Below are 20,194 nucleotides of genomic sequence, written 5' to 3' on the forward strand. Positions count from 1 at the left end.
AGGGTAGCCAAAATGACATGGCAAAGAGTTGTTTCAGTTCTAATATGATCATGAACCAATTATTTTAAACATCTGTGATCAACACTATATTCATTAATATACTGGTTTGTCCCCTAAAATACCCCTAACTCTCCCTCTACATAGTACCAATGGCCACCAATTCCCTGGTTAAACTGCCTAAGCGCTGTAGAAACCTCTCCATAGACCTCTAGCTCTACTGCATGGTAATGTCTGTGTCCTAAATGGCACCCTATTCCATTTATAGTGCACTACTTTTGACTAGGGCCCATAGTGCACTACATAGGGAATAGGGTACCATTTGGGACACAGACATTGTGACGGACAGGTGGCGTAGTCACCATTAATGCAAAAGCACAGAGGTCATTAGTATCTCTCCATGGTTTAGCATAAAGCAAACACCTCCCAGTATACGTCTCCTGTATCTCCTGTGATGACCGGCCTATCTGTCCTGCTCCCTGTGGTTATTCCCTACAATGCAATGTGTGGAAGGTCAGCTAATGATGCCGGACAAAGATGTCTGACCACGGGAGTCTACTCCACCTCCCTGATTATAACCTCACTCCCCAAAACCCTTAATCAGAGACCCTGTTATGGATTCTAGACATATCTCAGGGGTTGGCATTGCTCATCAGAGAGATTTTTACATTTTAAGTTACCATTACGGTGTGGGTGACGTTTTACATTTTAATCATCACTTACAGTGCCTTGCAAATGTATTCATCCCCCTTGGCGTTTTTCCTATTTTGTTGCATTACAACCTGTAATTTAAATGGATTTTTATTTGGATTTCATGTAATGGACATACACAAAATAGTCCAAATTGGTGAAGTGAAATGAAAATCCCACCGAACACCATTAAATCCATTATTAAAAAATTGAAAGAATATGGCACCACAACAAACCTGCCAAGAGAGGGCCGCCCACCAAAACTCACAGACCAGGCAAGGAGGGCATTAATCAGAGAGGCAACAAAGAGACCAAAGATAACCCTGAAGGAGCTGCAAAGCTCCACAACGGAGATTGGAGTATCTGTCCATAGGACCACTTTAAGCCTTACACTCCATAGAGCTGGGCTTTATGGAAGAGTGGCCAGAAAAAAAGCCATTGCTTAAAGAAAAAAATGAGCAAACACGTTTGGTATTCGCCAAAAGCCATATGGAAGAAGGTACTCTGGTCAGATGAGACTAAAATTGAGCTTTTTGGCCATCAAGGAACCAGCGGAACCCATCCAACTTGAAGGAGCTGGATCAGTTTTGCCTTGAAGAATGGGCAAAAATCCCAGTGGCTAGATGTGCCAAGCTCATAGAGACAAACCCCAAGAGACTTGCAGCTGTAATTGCTGCAAAAGGTGGCTCTACAAAGTATTGACTTTAGGGGGGTGAATAGTTATGCATGCTCAAATTTTCTGTTGTTTTGTCTTATTTCTTGTTTCACCCAAAAAAATATTTTGCATCTTCAAAGTGGTAGGCATGTTGTGTAAATCAAATGATACAAACCCCAAAAAAATCCATTTTAATTCCAGGTTGTAAGGCAACAAAATAGGAAAAATGCGAAGGGGGGTGAATACTTTCGCAAGCCACTGTATGTGTTAGGAATTTCGCTGATTAATACAAGTATAGTGCAATGGGGCAGAAGGCAGGTGTTTACTTGGTCCATTATATAAATTAGTCTATGGTCAAGTGTTAAACAGCATAACCGAAATTCCTTGAGGCTACCTTAACCTATTTTCAATACATTATTTGTGTAGCTTACTTGCTTACTGATCTACAATTCTCCATTATGTAGCTATCTCATAATGGGCCAAGCCATCCCAGTCTAAAAAGAGAGAAGCGCTAACTTCAGTCAGCCTTACTGAGCAATCCCAATCTCCATCATTGTCAATAGTCTGTTGAAGATTTCTCAGTACAACCTCAGTACAAATCAGCATGGCCTTTACATTTTTCAACAGAACATTTTCAGTGTTCCTACATAGAAGATTCCTGGAATAGTATTGCTCCTCCAGGAATAGAGCCTTGTATCATTGCATAATGCTGTACTTCCATTAGGCCTTATCAATCTGCAAGCATAATACCTTGTCATTCATATTGCTCTTGACTGGTTTCATATTCATCTCAACGTTCTGGTCTGAGCATCAAGGGCTTTGATTACATCAAAGACTTGGTGGGAATCTACCAGATATGGAACTACACTAAGCTGCTGCTTTAAGTACCTCAGAAAAACAAAGGAGCAACTTAACATTCCTTCCTGTTGCTCTTACTTCCTAGGCTGCGTCCCAAGTGGCACCCTTCCCCTATGTAGTGCACTATATAGGGAATAAGGTGCCATTTGGGACACAGTATTTGAAACACCGAACAACAAGAGAGAGACAGCTGTGACAGTTCAACATGGATGACGACAAACACAAATAGAAAGAAAAACAACGCAGCCTCTGAGCAAATACAGCAGTAGTATAGCTGATGTCTCCACATATCTTTTAGATATGTGAGTGTGAATGATACTTGCCACCATCCATCCATCACAGGAGGATAGAAGGAGATAATGAAGAGGAGGATGAGGAAAAGGGGGGATGAGGTGGAGGTGTAGACCCGGACACTTACTCCAGGGAACTCATTACCCAGCCCTATTAATCTGTGGTTTGACCCCTGTGAGAGAAACTCCCCAAAGAGGACCTACCTAAAGATGAAAACAAACACTCAATTGTGTTTTCCAGGAACAACAAAACGCCAGCTCAAGAGAATAGAAAATATAGATATATAAAGCTGAAGTGCATTGGATTGGTATGTTCTCGGTGTTAGATAAAGCTAGAAAGTTGATATAGCTTTGCTGTATCTCTCTTTCTCTCTCTTGCTCTCTTTCTCAGTCTCTCTTTCACCCGCTCTTTCTAAAATGAATTCCAAGAACAATATGAATTATTGATGATGAAAATAAACATATCTTTACTTTTTAGTTGATATTGTTGTTAAAGAACAGTACTGATATACAATGGATGAGAACTGTGTACGCAGAGAAAATATAATCAGCCTGTGTTAGAATATCAAGGTCTTGGTCCCTCTCTGGATGACTACACTTTGTTATTGGAGAAGGTAAGGTGGATGTGTATCCAGGCCAGCTCGGCTTGGCTTGGTTAGGCTCAGCTCGGTAGTGTGAAAAGGGTTTATGTTATTACTGGAGAAGGCAAGAGGAGTCCTCTCACCAGTCTGTCTGGGTAGCTAGTTCCTAGTTCCTTCAGGGGTCGAGTGTCTCCTTGTCTCTGTGTTCGGTCAGGTGCAGAGCTCAGCACTTTGCTAAGTCAAAAACAATATCATGCCTGGGAGCAGTGTGTCTCTGTCTGTCTCTCTGTCCTCTCATATGGCAGCTAACACCGCTCAATTAAATTGCCTGTCTAATCTACAACAGGAGATACAGACAGGCAGAAACACCATTAGCTCTCTATGACTCAATTACAAAAAAAATCGAAGAGATGCCCATGTCACGTTACACAGCTCAGTGATTTTTACTGTGGGCTTTTGCAGGTATGGTAGGCAGAAAAGTGATTTCCACTGTATGTGGTTGTGAAATGTTTTAATATTCTTGAATTTTTCGTTAGCACAGAATGTTACATTAAACTGAGATTTCCGTGAATGCAGGATCAAACTTCACATCCTTCACAAACGATCCTGACACTGGCCTAGATTTGAACAGCTTACAAAACATGGTGCACTGCACCTCACCACATCACCACACACTTAACCACACGGATGAACAATCTGACACAAATGTCTGTATAAATGAAAAGGGTTGAGTTGAAAGATAAATGCTAAATATGCTGGAGTGCATAAACTAAGTTCAGCATGAAGTTTAATGAAGAAAAAACATTCAACAATACATCAAATAGCAAAAAAGAATACAACAATATAATAATACATACGTCCAATAAGGGTACCAGCCATAGTGGTAAACCTGTCAGTATCAACATGTTGTAAAGGTCTGGTGTATCTCCATGTCCGAAGGTCAGACATTGCTACTGGCCTTTCCCTTCCGACCTCTTCCTAGCACTGGGAATCAGGTCAGCATTATGACACTGTGTGGATGGACTCTCCATTTCAAACCGACTCTCGGAGAGAAACTTCAAGCTTAGATTTTTCCCTCAGAGGGCTGGAATGAAAGGGACAGTGATACATATTTCAGGCCCAAGGCTCAACAAAGGGATTTTGGAATAAAGAGGTATAAACCTTTGAACTAAACAAAGGTCCATCACAAACACTTCATATCAGAAGGATTGTGTATCCCCTTGTACAGACGAGGATAGGGGTAGAGGGGATAGGGGACCAGCATGGCCTGGCTTGGCTGACAGGTTGTCTGAGTGTTGTCTGACTGCATGTCCAACGACCCAACCCTCGTCTCCCCCATCCCTCCATCCCTTCATCCCTCCATCCCTCCATCCCTATATACCTCCATCCCTAACTCCTACTACATGTACTCTCTAGACACAGACAGAGCCCATGCAGTGAAAAGTAAAAGCATCCACTCAGTGTCATCATCGCCATCCATCGGTGGTCCTCTTTGAATCTGACCTGGGGCCTCGCGAGCCGCCACCACCGTCAGCATCTGTTGCATTAAGTTGATTAAAGTGGCTGGCTTGGCAGACACTGGCACTTGTGCTGCTCTCACTGTGATGCTAGATGAAAGACTAGGCCGTGAGGCTGTGACTGAGGCCCCTATCCTGGTTCTCAGAGAGTCCCCCGCCCCCCTTGCTCTTAAAGAAGGGGTCACAAAAGACAAAGGGGTCTAGAGTGAAAGCAATGGAAAGCTTCTTTGCCAAATGATCTCTAATTGTTCTCTTTCTTCCTTGTCGGATCACTCGTATGATTTCTGCAGCGACGGGAGGATGACTTACTTAGCCCGCCGCAATTTCTACCTTTAAAAGCCAATACCCTTGAAAGTAGACAGCTTGAAAGAAGAGACCTATTACCTTAACAACACTTGTACGACAACAAAAAATGATTGTCCTAGTTGGATTATTATTATCAAAGGCAATGGGTAATTGATGTGATGTCTTTGAAGGACAGAAAAACAAAGTGCAGAACCCAGAGGTAATGGATACAGTGCCCCCAAAATGCCTGATCTGGAGTCGACAATAAGAGAGATACACTTGAAAACAACACAGAAAATGGTGGACAATATACAACTTCCCTTAGAAAAGGGGATAAGTGTTAGGAGATTTAATTTTAGCATATGCATTCATATTTTGTTTATGTAAAGGAGATCCTGAGATTTCCTAACTATCTTGGGTCCTACTTTCAAGCTGGCAACCCAGCTATTCATCAGTTTTACAGAAATGGAGAGTTCACCCATCCTGAAAGTCCCCTGTGCAAAAGTATCTGCTCCTCATTCTGTGTTGGTGAGGAGTATTGAAGAGCGTTTGTCCTATGAGGCAAGCTCTCCTTTTCATTCCAAACACGGCATATTCACATATTCAACTCCTGGAGATGAAGTTAAGAAAGAAAACTGACAAAGTCTTATTCCAGCCTCAGTGTAAGAAAAAACTAAAACAAAATAAATAAACAAGGTCTTTGGCATTAAAGAGCTGTTCCAGAGATAACATTATAAAAGAAAGGCAAACTGATCAATGCTGTTGGGGATTTTGATAACTAAGTCATTGCATGCTTGTGTCTGAGACAAATGATGGAATTTCTGAAGCAAAGAGGGCCTGCAATATGCCAAATACGCTCCAAATTAACTCCTCAGTGTCTATACTGAAGCCGCTGAGTGGCTAAATAAAATAAAGGGGCAGCATAAATTACCTGGTGGATGTCAATCGTGATACTTAGCGCACCTTGTTTTCTTTTTGTTATCGTGTAGCCTCTTCGTCTCGCTGCACATTGGTGGATGACATGAAATGAAAGTATTCTCTCTCCAGCACCACCAGCAGTACTCACAGTGCTTTCTGACACTTGAAAACAATGTGGTTTCGTGAAACCACAGCTGGGCCCACTCTGATTGGCTCTGCACAGGCTGCCTGTAAACTTTCTAGTGCTTGAGGATGTGTCTGCGCCAGGACAGGTGGTGTTTATGCAGATGAATGAACACATTACTGTGTGCTCTTCCTTTTGGTTTAAACATTAGCGTTTCGAATGTGACAAATCAGATGTTCGTCTTCCTTCCCTGCATCCCGCTCAACCGACGCCATTGTGGTTGGTTTGCCACGAGGATCTGTGAATGAGTAGGCTTGCGTGAGCATGTGTGCGCATCCATAAAGTATGTGTTTGTGTACCAACGATGGTATATGCGTGGGCTGACTTACAATATCTATGACTGACTATCCTTGTGTGATAGGTGTAAGTGTTTTGACTAAATATAATTTAGTCAGTGACAGAGTTGGGGCCCTAATGGACAATGCAAAAAAACAGCAAGACTTTAATGGTAAATAATAGAGAAATATATGTAAAAAAAAAAAAAAAAAAGTATGTTGACTATGGAAAAGTAACATCTACATTTAATGGCAAAAAAAAGCTATGACCAAAAAAACACAAAGAGGAAGAACATAAGCTGAAGGTCATAATGAGCAACCAGCCACTTGATGAGATGTTTACTCCACACTGAGCAAGAGGTGCTTTGTCTCTGCGACACTTTGTGCCTTGGCTTGGTAGCCACCACAGTGAGCCTTAGAGCTGTAAAGATGTAGGAGTGTGTCCCTAATGGCACCCTATTCCCTATATAGTGTATTACTTTACAATAGTAGAGCACTACATAGGAAATAGGGTGCCATTTGGGACGCAGAATAGTTGTGCAGTCTTGGGTGGGTGGGACACTAAAGTCTCTATTCTCTGAGTCAACTTGACCTGACCTGGCTGGTTAAGCTGACGTATTGTGAACAGCAAATCGCTTCAACTGAGAGGGATTGCTTTGTGTGTGTGGCTACAGAGAAGATAATAAACCTCGTAATAAAAAGAGCATCCCCATAGTTTACGGAGAGACAGACCAGTTTTGTTTCCAGGCTAGTCTATTGGAGGTAAGTCCTCTTTCCCACTGGCTGGGAGAAATAGGAACAAATGCTGTGGTGTTTACTAGTACATTGAACCATAATGAGGATCAAGTTTACTACCGTGCCTTGTATTAGGAGGCAGGAGTCTCTCAAGGGGCAGAGCTATGGCTCCACATAAACTCTACAGTCTGCAAACCCTGGTCCTTCATTGGATGTACCATTCTTTCTGTCCATGTCCTAGTAGGTGTGTGTGTGTGTGTGTGTGTGTGTGTGTGTGTGTGTGTGTGTGTGTGTGTGTGTGTGTGTGTGTGTGTGTGTGTGTGTGTGTGTGTGTGTGTGTGTGTGTGTGTGTGTGTGTGTGTGTGTGTGTGTGTGTGTGTGTGTGTGTGTGTGTGCGTGCCATTTGCGCGTGCGTGTGTCTTCGACGTGCAAAACTTGTGTGAGTGAGTTTATTAAAAGAAACGTCTCTCTGCTAGTCTTTACAGGCCTTGATTGTTGCATGTCATGAAAAAGCTGCTAGCTGGCAATACAGCAGTAATCAACAACATGTTTTCCGCCCTGATACCCGCAGCAACAGTAGGAGTGGGAAGTGGACCTGGCCAATAATGCTTTAGCCCAGCTAGCCGCGAATCACATTTCACCAGGCGGCAGGTCCAGGCTTGTATATCTCACAGGTATCTGCTAACGTCTTATCACCCATCTCTTCACACCCTCATTGCACTTAATAGCCAGGCTTTGTCACTCTGTCCTTGCCAGAAGTGGATCTGGTCTAGAGACTGGAGTCAACCAAACACAGGCTAGTTCCAGTAAAGGGCCTCTCTCTCACTACTCTGGTCCCAGCCTGAAAACAAACAATGGCGGGATGAGAGTCAGATAAACAACATGGGGTTTCTGTTTTTCACATTGAACAATACAGACAATCTTGCAGCATCACCAACTCATGCAACATGATGCAATGATGCCGTTACCCTCTGAATTAATGGCTAATAATGTTGTATAACACCATGGAGAAACAAACAAAACTCTCAATGTGGATCCTTTCTTTGTACTATAAACCTGATAAAAAGGCCAATTTAGCCACACCAGTCAGGGGTAGTAGTCTTCACCCATCCTCAAACAGTCCTGATGGATCAATCATGGAAGGAAAATAGCAGCTCCAGTTTATTACTGGTGGGTTTACAGGGGAGTAAGAGGACCAGTCAGGACTTGTATGATTGTCTAAACTGGACACAGCTCTTGTTTACGGTCTCTTGCCAACTGCTGAGTGAGAACAGAGGGGGGAGACGGGAAAGATGGAGGAGAGGAGAGAGAGAGGGTAGAGAGGGAGATGAGTGGGAGAGGGAGAGAGAAGGGGTAGAGGAGGGAGAGTCACCGTCTCTCCACAGGCCCACTGTCGTCTCCTCATTCCCTGCTGGACCTTCCCAGCAGACACCTTCATACAGTCTAATTACCACAGTCCCAACAACAGCCCTCCCTTCTCCTCCCCTCCCCCTCCATTCCCTCCCTCCATCTATACCCGCTATGAACTATACAGCTAATTGTTCTGTTACACCAATAATGACGCAGCCTTGGGAAGAACAAAGGATAAAAACAGAAAGGTAGAGAGCAAGTCAACGTGATAATGTTCATTAACCCTGATCTTTCTCTTCTTTCATCATCATCCCCGCCTCCCTCCCTCCCTCCCTCCTCTTCATACCGCTGTGTGGTGGCGAAGTACTCAAATGATCCACAAGCATTCCAGCTATCACTAATTATCCAAAGAGTTCCTCATTAGGCGATTTTAAGTCCAATCTTAGATCAACACTTGATCAGACCTTGGGGAACCTGCTATAGCGATTAAACAAACAATCAGTTGAAAGGATCAGGTTTTCCACTTTAAGAGGAGAGTGAAATAAAAAAAAGAAAAGCAAAGGGTGGACAATTGCTCACTTGAAAGAAACGGCTCCTGCAGCTCCACAGTATGGATGATCCAATCTACAATTCATTTTACTCAAAAACATTCAATTGTTCTTCTCAAATTGGGGCCCACTAATTTAAAGAAAAGTCTAAATGATATTGTCTGGCTGATAGCGCTGAGCTAATAATAATAATAAGGCCAATGAGGAAAGAAGGAAAGAGGCACTGAACATTGTAACAATGTACGCATCACAAATTGCATACTCTTCTACTTTAACAGGTCCTGCCACAACATCTCAATAGACTTTGACTAGACCATTCCAAAACTTAAAATGTGTTGCTTTTCAGACATTCTGATGTAGACTTCCTTGTTTGTTTTGGATTATTGTCTTGCTGCATGACCCAGCTGCGGTTCAGCTTCAGCTCACGGACGGATGGCCTGACATTCTCTTGTAGAATTCTCTGATACAGAGCAGAATTCATGGTTCCTTCTATTAAGGCAAGTTGTCCAGGTCCTGAGGCAGCTAAGCATCCCCAAACCATCACACTACCACCACTATGCTTGACCATTGGTATGAGGTTCTTACTTTGGTTTTCGTCAGACATAACGGGACCCATGTTGTCCAAAACGTCGACTCATGTTTGTCATAAAAGCACCTGGAAGCACCTGGATGATCTTCAAGAATCCTGGAAGAATGTTCTATGGACAGATTAGCATTTTGGATGACGTGTAGCTGGCCAACAGTGATAGCAAGTCGAGCGACAAGATTTTCTGGGCGAATAGGATAGAAAGACAACAGACGCACGGTCAGACTGCTCCGAACTCTAATTCACATATGAGATGGTAGTCAGTCATCCTGTGTCCATCCAATGTAAATCTAGCTTGTAGTTGTACTAGGACACTAGGCCATGAAAGTGGTGCATGATTCATTGCTACAGTATTAGTCATTTCACCCGTTAGAGGACCAGCCACCAGTCCCTGTGCAGTTTCCCTTTGAGAGCTACGTAGATATAGTATGTTAGTTCTAACCGATCACACTCCTAATGTGCAGTAATTTCAATTGCTTCTCAACCCCCTCCTCCTCCTCCCTCCATCCCACCCTCCCTCTCTCTCTTAATGTCTGGGCTGTGCTCTGTGAAAACGCCAGCACCAGAAACTGAGTCTGTCACTTAAAATATAATGCTGTCAGATCTGTTTCTTTAACCTTGAACCAATTAGCTGTTGTTGCGCTGTAATGAATCCTGACATCACTCCACTGTGATGAAACCCTTAATTGCTCCGGAGAAAATTGAAGCTTTTGACATCACTGCTGACAGACTTTTTTCTCTTCGTCTCTTCCCCCTTCGTGCGGTCGCATGTGACAGCATGGTTGGGTTTGAAAACATGAAAGGTAGCGGAGATTCACCGCCATCAGCTGTCACGAGCAAGAGAGCGCGAGAGAGCGAGAGAGAGAAAGAGAAAGAGAAAGAGAGAGAGAGAGAGAGAGAGAGAGCGAGAGAGAGAGAAAGCAAGAGAGCAAGAGACGTCTGGATGTGCTGAAATGATGAGGCCATTCAAGCCTCATGATAGGACTTGGCTACAGCGTCATTGAACAGGACTGTCAGAGACGTCCATGCTGGTTTGAGGAAGACCTATGGATGTTGAAAAACGTTTAAATGTAACGTATAGATCAGGAGACTAGGTTGCGTTTATGGGATGGAGGATGAATTACATGTTCATATTTTCTCAAAGCATTGAAATGGAACATACGGCTCATGAGACTATGTTGCAACCTGTGTGTTACATGTCTGTGACCATGGTGAGGATGCAACACACTCAAATTCAGTAGGCTATATGCCATCTGCAGATAAACATGTATCATGTAATTATGATATGGACCCATTTAAATACAAATTACAATTGACTATATTGCAGTCTACTTAGAAGTCTGTTTGACTCAAGGTGACAAAATGTAAATTTTCAGCAAAAGGTCATTTTACAAGCAGGCTTCAATTCTATCTGAGCCTATTATATTAGCAAACCAATCAGTTTCTGATGGAAGGATTGCTTGATGGAGGTGTAAATCTAAGAGCACACTAATAGACTGAAACGCATCTTATGTTTTTACACTTAACACACCCGCTTGTCAATTCATATTAGCCGCAGCACAATCAAAGTCAGGCCTAATTGAACAAAGCTGACAGGGAAAGCTCAGGTATAGATATACCGCTGTTCCTAGTCAATCCTTTATTCATTTCTGACTAGGGTTACATTGTAAAGTAGTCCATAGGAAAAACATTTGAAGATTTATTTTTTCAAAAAGGCTTATCAGTCTGATACAATTTGACAATGTTAAGAGTTTCTGAATAGATTAACAATGGTAAAGGAACACACAAGGTTAAGATGTACTGAATGTCTGGTGTATGTCCAACTGCACCTGTTGAACAGTAGCCTAAATAATCCCTCCCCAGCCTAAATAATATTTCAAAGGACATAACCTACAATGTGCAGATTCTTGCCACTCATGATTATATAGGCTATGTACCGTATACATAAAACGTAATCTTTGCGTTATTCACTAGGACAATATTGGTTCATTTCACACCTATAGCAGTAGGCCTGTATGGTTTGAGTGTATGCAACAGGTCCTACACAGGGCCAGTTCCAGGCATAAGCGACATAAGCGGACGCTTAGGGGCCCCGGCCACGAGGGGGCCCCAGACCCAATTATTGTTTTTTGGGGGGGGAGGGGGGGGGGGAGTCAGTCGGGATCTCAATTTACTATTGAGAGTAACAATAGTAGAATACCCTGGGTGCAATTTTGACATTTGGTTGTGATTTAGCAGTTTTTCTGGGGGGTGTATCACACTTCGCCTGATTCTAACCTTGTTATTACTATTTTCCGAAAACCACCAGCTTTGAAAACGCACATGTAGTCAACCCATCATCTTACATTCATCACTTTGACACCCAGCCATCACCAAAATTAAGGATTAAGGATCCAACCAACGATAATTGAGGGAGGACACGAGTCACCATCGCTCGTCTCAGGCGCCTAATTATTGGATAAGTGTTTGTATTATTTAGGATAAAAACGATCTGATGATATTCGTGTTAAGAGAGTGACGCAAGTGGCGTGGTAATGAGAGGGCCGAAGAGAGTGTAAGTGTTACCTCATTAAGATCATGACTAAGATATCCCCGCCATTACATCAGTTGGAAAATGCAGCAGCAATTAAAGAGGGCCTAAGCTGTTGGTTCCTGGAGGCAACGAGAACAAACCAGCCTTCTGAAGCCCGTCTGTTCTGTTCTGGCTAATGTGTGTCATGGCAATGAAAGGCCTGAACATCTTCGTTTAATTTTTAACACCCGTTCCCTTGGCCCTCTCCAACCAACCAACCAACCGCTTGGCCTTCTCAACAATAAATTATCAAGAAAATAGTCCAGGCTACTTAATACCTTTATCAAAAGCTGCATGGACGAAATTACCACAACTATAGGTTATAAATCAGGTAATACTCCAATTATTTCTGTGGATATCATAATTGGTATTAATATGCAATGACATTCTGTTTGGCTTATAATGCCCCTGTGCAGCTGATTTAATATGGGTGTTCGGCCTTTGGTGCAATGCATTTAGCTGAATAATAACACTGAATGTTTCAACAGAACATAATTACTTGAGCCATACAAATGCTGAGTGTACATATTGATCTATGAAACTTTTTTTCTTGACGACACGGGGAACTTCGGCTGGTTAATTTTATTCTGCAAACGTTGTCTTTTGTCTGCATGCACACTAGTGATTTTATACTCAAGTTATTGTGAACATTTGTAGGCCTATTTAATAATAATGCAAAAAAGGAAGCATTTTAATCAACATTTATTTATATTTTAGTTAGGCCAGCATAAGTGGTTGACTATGATTTCTTGCTATTTGTTGTAAATTGTGAATATTTTTGTCAATGTTAGGATAATCTCAATTGCATGATCCGACATGAGAAAAAGGGGGAAATGGCTGACTGTATGTAGTGGTATGAACATGAGGGGACACAGCCTATTAATTCAGATAGGGTTTAATGGCTTATTATTAATGAATTGGAATGGCACACCCATTCTTTGCCCAGAGCAATAAATAAATAATGTTTAGAAGCCATGCAAACAATAAAATGTATCCTTATTGGTGCTAAATTGGACATGGGTGCTGTTTGCAATACTGGTGATGTGCATATAGCTGAAACAGCAGAGCACACGTAGGCAAGGTACAATAACGATTACCAATCAGTCCTAAAGTTTTTTTTGTAAATGATTTTGTGCATCGTGTAATTCGATGCAATATATTTTTTCCTAATACATGTTCTATTTTTCGCTATTTCCTAATAAATTCTACGAAAAAGGACATGTAAACCCTAATACTAGCCTAACTCATCCAAATGTTGCAATAGTAATAATGATGATGCACCAATAAAAATCACTGCTCTTCAGCATGCTATTCAATCCAGCCCTATAATAAATGATTTGCAAATGCGGTGGTCGTGCGAATAGCTTCTTGGTCCCTCGCCTGGGGGAGCATACATTGTTTTATCTGTATGTTAGCTTTTAATTACGAAATCTAATGGTGGACGACTGAACTCTCCCGTTTTTCTATCCTCAAATGGGAAGAACGTCTGATGCTTCTTGTGCTGAACTTCACCAATGGCCGGCTCTTCCAGTCTCTGTTGTGAATACTAATTAATGATTTTGCAAATAACGCTGCAGGAAATATGACAAAAAACATTATTGTTTATGGGACACATGATCCCTATATTTAAGTGGTCTTTTCGTTATTTTTTCAACGTTGCTTTGAAGTGCTACCTTTTGTTTTACCGTGTAAGTTTTATCTGGATAGTCATAGGTTAATCATAAAGACAACAGACCAGGTTATATTCTTCTTTCATTGCTAAACTGTGAAGAAACTGCGATAGGGCTATAGCCTCCGTAAAACAGCCTATAGCGTTCCCTTGTCACTGTTGAGACCAGCAGAGGTCAACTTGGTTTGAACAGGAATTTAATAGCACAGAAATCAGCAAACGATTCACCAATTAGGGAAGCACAAACAAACGTGCCCCGAGGCGCTTCCATCCGAGAGTCAATTCACATGAAAGCGCCCCCTCGCCACTATTCTCCAGGGGACGTGAATATACCTAAAAAAGAAACTATTCTAATGTTCATTTAATTATAGTCCCGCGTGGTATTGGTTTAGCTCTGTCACCGATATAAACATACACGCTGTCCTAGATAGAGAATCATAAAAGTATCCAAGACCCAAGACAGGTGCAAAAGGCTGAGGCCAACTGATTTATTTTGTATCCCTTTCCTGCAGTCAAATGACCTAGTAGCCTCATAGGTGGAATGTTATTAATATTTTTCATAATTTCATAATTAATCAACATTATTTAAACAACAACAACATCTGGTGTTTCTATGTCAAACAGTTTTGTCATATTTCAGTCTTCTGTGATGTATATAAAGTGTAATATTGGGAAGCAAACTCAAAATGGAATACATTTCAGCTCTTTTTTTTTTTCTTTTTTTTTTTTGTCATTAAGCAGACGCTCTTATCCAGAGCGATTTACAGTTAGTGAGTGCATACATTTTCATACTGGCTCTGTATCTGACATGGTACAGGTGTCTTCTTTTTTGTAAGCCCATAACCATGTGTGTGAGGTGTATACTTTTGCTTCAAAGTAGATTTGTTTTAAACTACCAAGAAACACTGTGTGACCCTGATTTTACCCTCTGCAGTAAACTAAGGAAAAAAGTTAGGCTTTGATATTTTGCGCAGTAGCTCTAATACTGGTTTGTTTATATCTCATAAATCACTGCCCTCCCTGGCTCTAATAAGTCAAATGTTTTCGCTTACTAGGCATGAGCATATATCTGAATCTGTTTTAGGTAGGCTAAATGTTCTTTTTTTCTTCAAGAAAATGTATTAAAATGTTCCGTTTTCACAGTAAAGTCAACGGATATTGCTGTCCAAAATAAGGACAACGAACAACGGAAAATGTTTAGTGTTGTTTAATTTATTTGTTTTTTTGTTTTAGTGTCAGTGGACTTTTTGATCGCTCACGCTGAGAACCCTTGCGCTTGCTGTCTGTCCGGAGCGCTTGTCTCGAGCATTGTGCTCCCATAGAACAGCTGCTGCGGGAGGACCACCTTCCCGATTCCCAGGGTAGCAACCCAGCATCACAGCTAATCAAACCATTCATTCTCACCATCATAGAGAGAGGGAGAGCTAGCTGCCTGCTGCATATGCATTTAGGCTACAAGGGTACAGTTCTCGCCATATGAATGCGGTCACAAGATAAAGTGAAAAGTAGCCTAAAGAAAGTCCCATATAGCCTCATGTTCGATTTAATAAAAATGTAGTCCTAACTTTGAATCTGTAGGTGCTTTAAATATATAGGAAATATATGGTTAGGAAATAAATGGTAAACATTTAAATCCGGGGATTCAAGATGAAGATTAGGCTACGGATAAAAAACGAAATCCTGTATGTTCATTATGTAAAATGAATAAAAAATATTATCATTATAATTCATGCTACAGAGGTTATTTTAGGAGTTATCGTTTTGGCTCATTGATAACATAATTGACTGTACGTTATCAAAATATAAACACACTTTGTCTTTTTAGGCCTATCTCATATTAACACCATACGCTTTTAGCCTGCAGACATTTTAATGCCAAATGGCTTTTTGAATGTTTGGATGACAATGCAGTTCCAAGTTCAGGCTGGCAGCCCCCGACGTCTTACCCAATAGAAGTATCCGAGAAGATTAATGTTAGTATCATTCCGTCTTTATTCAACCCTTTTCTCCATCTAATAAACTTTATAAGTTTATTTGCTAGTATAAGTGTATTTGTACAAAAAACAAACAAACAATCAGACATATGAACAGTCCTTTTTCTGTTATGGCCTCGACTCGATGCTGCAGACAGATCGTGGTTACGTCAGAACTGGCTCTCAGTCATTAAATATTACCTCCTTCTCCTTCTGTAAAATTGTCTTTCATATATTGTCTTTTTCAAAAGTATTGTTCATCGTTCTGCGCAGTTACTCACATCACATGTGGTTAAAACAGTTTTTGTGATAGGAATCGTCTTGTTTCTACCGCTGATGCTGCGTGCCGGGCATGGGGTTACCCAGCGGGTTCAATGCCGGTTGGCCCCCCGGCCCAAGGCCATGGATGAGTACTCTCGGGACAAGGGGTCTCTGGAGACCGGGATGTGGTTGCTGCGGAGTCCGGTACATACTGCTGTACATTGCTGCGGCTGCGGCGGCTGCTGTCGTGCTGTCCATTGTGCCCAACAAGCTCGGGTGGTAGAAATAGGGCGACGGGAACATTCTTTGTAAGGCGGAATAATTTCCGGCTTCAGCCAGTAGCTCTAATCCGACCGCTGTCTGTCTTTTCCACTTCGTCCTGAAATCAGATCAAAATACAACAAATCAATTATTAAACCGGTTCAGGCTCCGAGAATTCCCAAACGGGCCCTTAATTGGTGAGGCCTAATTATTTGCAGCATGAATCGGTGGTTATGCCTTTAATTAGCCTAGGCAAAGGACGTGTAGCTACATCCAGAAAATGTATTTCAAGTGTACAGTGCAATGCCTATATTTGGTTGATAAGATCATAGATTAATTTCAGATCATTACTCCCTCATTTGATCCTTCTCGTAAGGCCTCTGTATAAGCTAACCAAGTACGCTGTAAACATTGGCAGATTTACTTGAAGATGTTAAATTAGGCCTAAATAATTTATAAACACGTATGTGTTGTTTTACTATAGGCTGCTACATTCAACGAGAAAGATAACTGCAGGATCGAAAAAATGATTGCAGTCATAACATATTTCGTCATTATATTGGGATGTGTCTTTGTATTAGTAGGTGGGCGTTGCTAACACTAATCTTGGCTGACATATTGGGGAAATCTTAACACTGACGCCAGAGAGGCAAATTGTGCATTGTCAACATCATGTGTTGTTCAGATAGACTTTCATAGTCCCAGAGTAACGTGTATTTCAATAACCAATACCATGGAATAAAACTATGTGGGTTCATCTTGTAAATCATTTAAATATCCTTGTATGTTCCATGACAACCATTTTGATTAGGCCTGTTTAATTATTCCCCTTGATCTGTTCTTAAGTTATTCTATTCTATTCTATCTGTTCAGTAGGCCTAATTAACTTAAATGTAGCACGTTATGGGCCTGCATGAAAAGGCAGCAAAAGCGAAATACACAAAAATAACCTAAACTGCACTATTAATTAGGAACGAAATTAACTGACCAACACATGCATCCACCTTAAATCGTGTTATTATAGGCTGAAATTGCATAGGCCTACTACCGTTATTAAAATGTTATAATCTTAATAGTATTATATTAATGTGTGTAATAATACCAACGTCACCACCAACAAAAACCATTAAATAGGCTTAATAAAAAATTGGCTAATATTAATAATAGCCTAATAATAATAGAGATTACAAAAAATACAATACAATAAAAACTTAAATTATGAAGATAATGATGCTTTATAATAGGTGTGACATACCGTCGGTTTTGGTACCAGGTTTTCACCTGTGTGTCGGTCAGGTTGAGTGCTGCCGCGAGGTCCATACGATCCTGCACGCTGAGGTATTTTTGGCGCTCGAAGCTTCGCTCCAACTGGTTGAGTTGATGGTCTGAAAAGGCCGTCCGTGCTTTGCGAGGTTTTTTTGACCGTGATTGAGGACTATCTCTGCTACTTGAAATTTCCCGTTCATTCTCTTCTTTTGTTCCTGAATGGGAAAAAGAATAGAAAATATTAATTAGTCGATAATAATTTCCATTTTTTAATAATTAAAGCCTTAATGGTTCAATGGCTCAATGAAAAATAAATTAGGAACAAATTAATTGTCTATTTGTTCTGAGCCAAAATAAGGTCAAATAGGCCTACCTATTCTAAAACTGAAAAATAGAAACCAATTGAATTAAACAGTTTTAAACTTTGAACCTCTTACAATAGCTTATTATTTCATAAAGATGAGCAGTCCAGTTGAAACTGAAGCACTGCAGTCACTGATTGCACCTGTCAGACAGCTAGGAAAAAAATCTACAGCCAACAAGAAATTCGGACTGTATTTGTCAACTTAAGTTTTTAGCAGTAAAACTGGGAAATCGATGTGTCAATCCATCTCTATTTGTAGCAGTTTCTGCCGCGCTCCTGATCCCCCCTCTAGGAAGAACAATAATCTCTCTAATTGACCCACTAGGGAGGTTTGCGCACAGGGAACATCTCGCGCCAGCCTTACATCTGTTTTCGGTTCTGTTATGCTAATAAAAAAAGGGCAACTGAAAATCAACCTTTAAATATCATTGTCTAATAAGACAGCCTTTGAAAAATGTCGTATACATTTGAAATAAGTAGACAACGTGGTCTACATTCAAGGAAGTTATATTGTACAATAGATATGTATTAGCTTACAAATAACTGTAGGCTACTACCAACATATAGCCTACTAGACTGCACTGTGAATTTGAATTTAAGATGTCCGTAGTCTTCTTCTTATTCTTGTCATTGTTGTTGTTAGACTATTATTGGCACAGTTAGCCTATTCAATTTGATGGTTATCTTCCAGAAAATATTTCTATAGGCTGCTACCAACTTTTTTAAGCACAGAAAATTCAACACTAATATGCTTTGGATGTATGCTACACACCATTAGCCTTTACTATGACAGCCTACCCAATAACAAAAAAAGGTTTTGTGTACACTAAAACCTCACTTACTCCATCCAATAACTAAACCATAAAAACATATTTCCATAGAAATGTATCCTAAATATTCACTTACCGTTGCATTTCATTTCCATATCCTCTCTTTTGTCCAACTTACTCCTGTTTTCATCTTGTTCCAACTTGGTCCTGAAGCCGTCCCCACTGTCCCTGGCACTCTCTGGTTTGGGGGTGTGATGGGGTGACGGTACGCTGGTGCTGTAAGGTGCGCACGCTGCCAGGGGTTTGCTGTCGCCTAAAATGTCTTTGATTAAAAACGAAGAGGTGGCAGTCCTGGGGGCACAGCCGGCTCCAGCCCCTAGCTGCTGTGGCTGGGGCGATAGCTGCAAACTCCCTGGCTGCAGGTGGTGGTGGTGGTGGTGCGGTAAGCTGTCTTGGAGCAGATGCGGCTCGGCGTGCTCCATGGTGACGGAGATGGGGGAAGAGGGGGCCGTTCCCACCGTATCTATGTCCGAACATGACGGGGACGGGGTGACCTGGCTCCGACTGAAATCCGCTGTCCTGCTGTCACCGAGGCGGAAATCTCCGTTCATCAGCGCAGGGTTAACAGAATTAGTAGCGTTGGATAAAATAGTGTCTATTCCAAAGTTCGAGCCGCTGGAGGATTCCATAGTAAGAAAAGCAAAAGAGATGGTGATTTAAGTCTTCATAACAACATTTGGACGCTGGTTGTATCCTCCATACTATTCAAAACTAAATGAAAATGATAAGAGAACACAAACAGAGGCACATGTACACCTAAAAGTCAAACGAATTTAAGAGTTGAAATGGTCAGGAAAATAAACAAAACCGAAATCCACGTTATATATTTCTATAAAACGGTAAGAAAAAAATACGGTCCAAGAAGATGTTGTTACATTCGATAGTAAATGAGCAGTGGGTCTGTCTGCGTAGTCCACGTCCTTTTGTGATGGGTATTGAACTTTCTCTCTAAGTTGAGGTGTGGAGATTCGGAGGGATAACTCCTGGACATCACGCTCCCCTTTTGCTTGTAATCGTTCTAGTGTTGCTCTACATTGACTTCCTATACTGACGTCACGGCTCACGGCGAGGGGAACTAATATTTTCTCCTTATCATAACGCTCTCGGCGTTTCTCTCTTCCTCTCCTGTCATTGGTTACAGCGTGACGGCCCCCGCACCTCACCAATCAGGGAGTTGTTTCTTTATCTTGACAATCTCGAGCCAGCCATTGAATTCTTGATGCTTGTTTGAGCCATGTGTAGCCTATAGGACTATGCCTAGACATAAACCTTCATGTAAGCAGAAAAAAAACAACCGAAATTGCTATGTTTTAAAGGAGTGTTGAATAGGAAGAAACTAAAACGCAGCACTGGAAATTCAATTGCATCAGTCTTTGTTTTTATACAGTGTTTGCTTTATGCACGTGTTGATTTGTTTTTTTTTTATCTTAAACGTTCTAACTTTAAACAATTAACTCTATTTTTTCCAGCTACAAAATTGCAAAATGCAAGAATGGATTCAACCCTTTCGAAATAACATTACAATATGT

The 20,194-nt window shown here is 41.2% G+C and overlaps 1 protein-coding gene across 1 annotated transcript; it reads right to left on the reverse strand.

Moving 5' to 3' along the window:
* Positions 1–14,569: 14,569 nt before the first annotated feature.
* On the reverse strand, positions 14,570–19,712 carry LOC121533925 (barH-like 2 homeobox protein). The gene is made up of 3 exons (XM_041840288.1): positions 18,742–19,712; positions 17,461–17,686; positions 14,570–16,323 (listed from the first exon to the last, which is right to left on the reverse strand). Exons 1-3 carry the CDS (start codon positions 19,292–19,294, stop codon positions 16,011–16,013), a joined length of 1,092 nt encoding a protein of 363 aa, XP_041696222.1. The 5' UTR covers positions 19,295–19,712; the 3' UTR covers positions 14,570–16,010.
* Between the last annotated feature and the right edge of the window lie 482 nt (positions 19,713–20,194).

The sequence above is a fragment of the Coregonus clupeaformis genome, chromosome 20 (assembly GCF_020615455.1).
Source record: "Coregonus clupeaformis isolate EN_2021a chromosome 20, ASM2061545v1, whole genome shotgun sequence".
Taxonomy (NCBI): Eukaryota; Metazoa; Chordata; class Actinopteri; order Salmoniformes; family Salmonidae; genus Coregonus; species Coregonus clupeaformis.

Bases quoted from the DNA above. Each gene is read 5' to 3' on its own strand.
- LOC121533925 (XM_041840288.1), bottom strand. From the start codon at position 19,294: ATGGAATCCTCCAGCGGCTCGAACTTTGGAATAGACACTATTTTATCC. The intron at 17,687-18,741 runs GTAAGTGAATAT...TTTCCCATTCAG, and splicing joins TATGGAAATGAAATGCAACG to GAACAAAAGAAGAGAATGAA. The intron at 16,324-17,460 runs GTATGTCACACC...ATCTGATTTCAG, and splicing joins ACCTGGTACCAAAACCGACG to GACGAAGTGGAAAAGACAGA.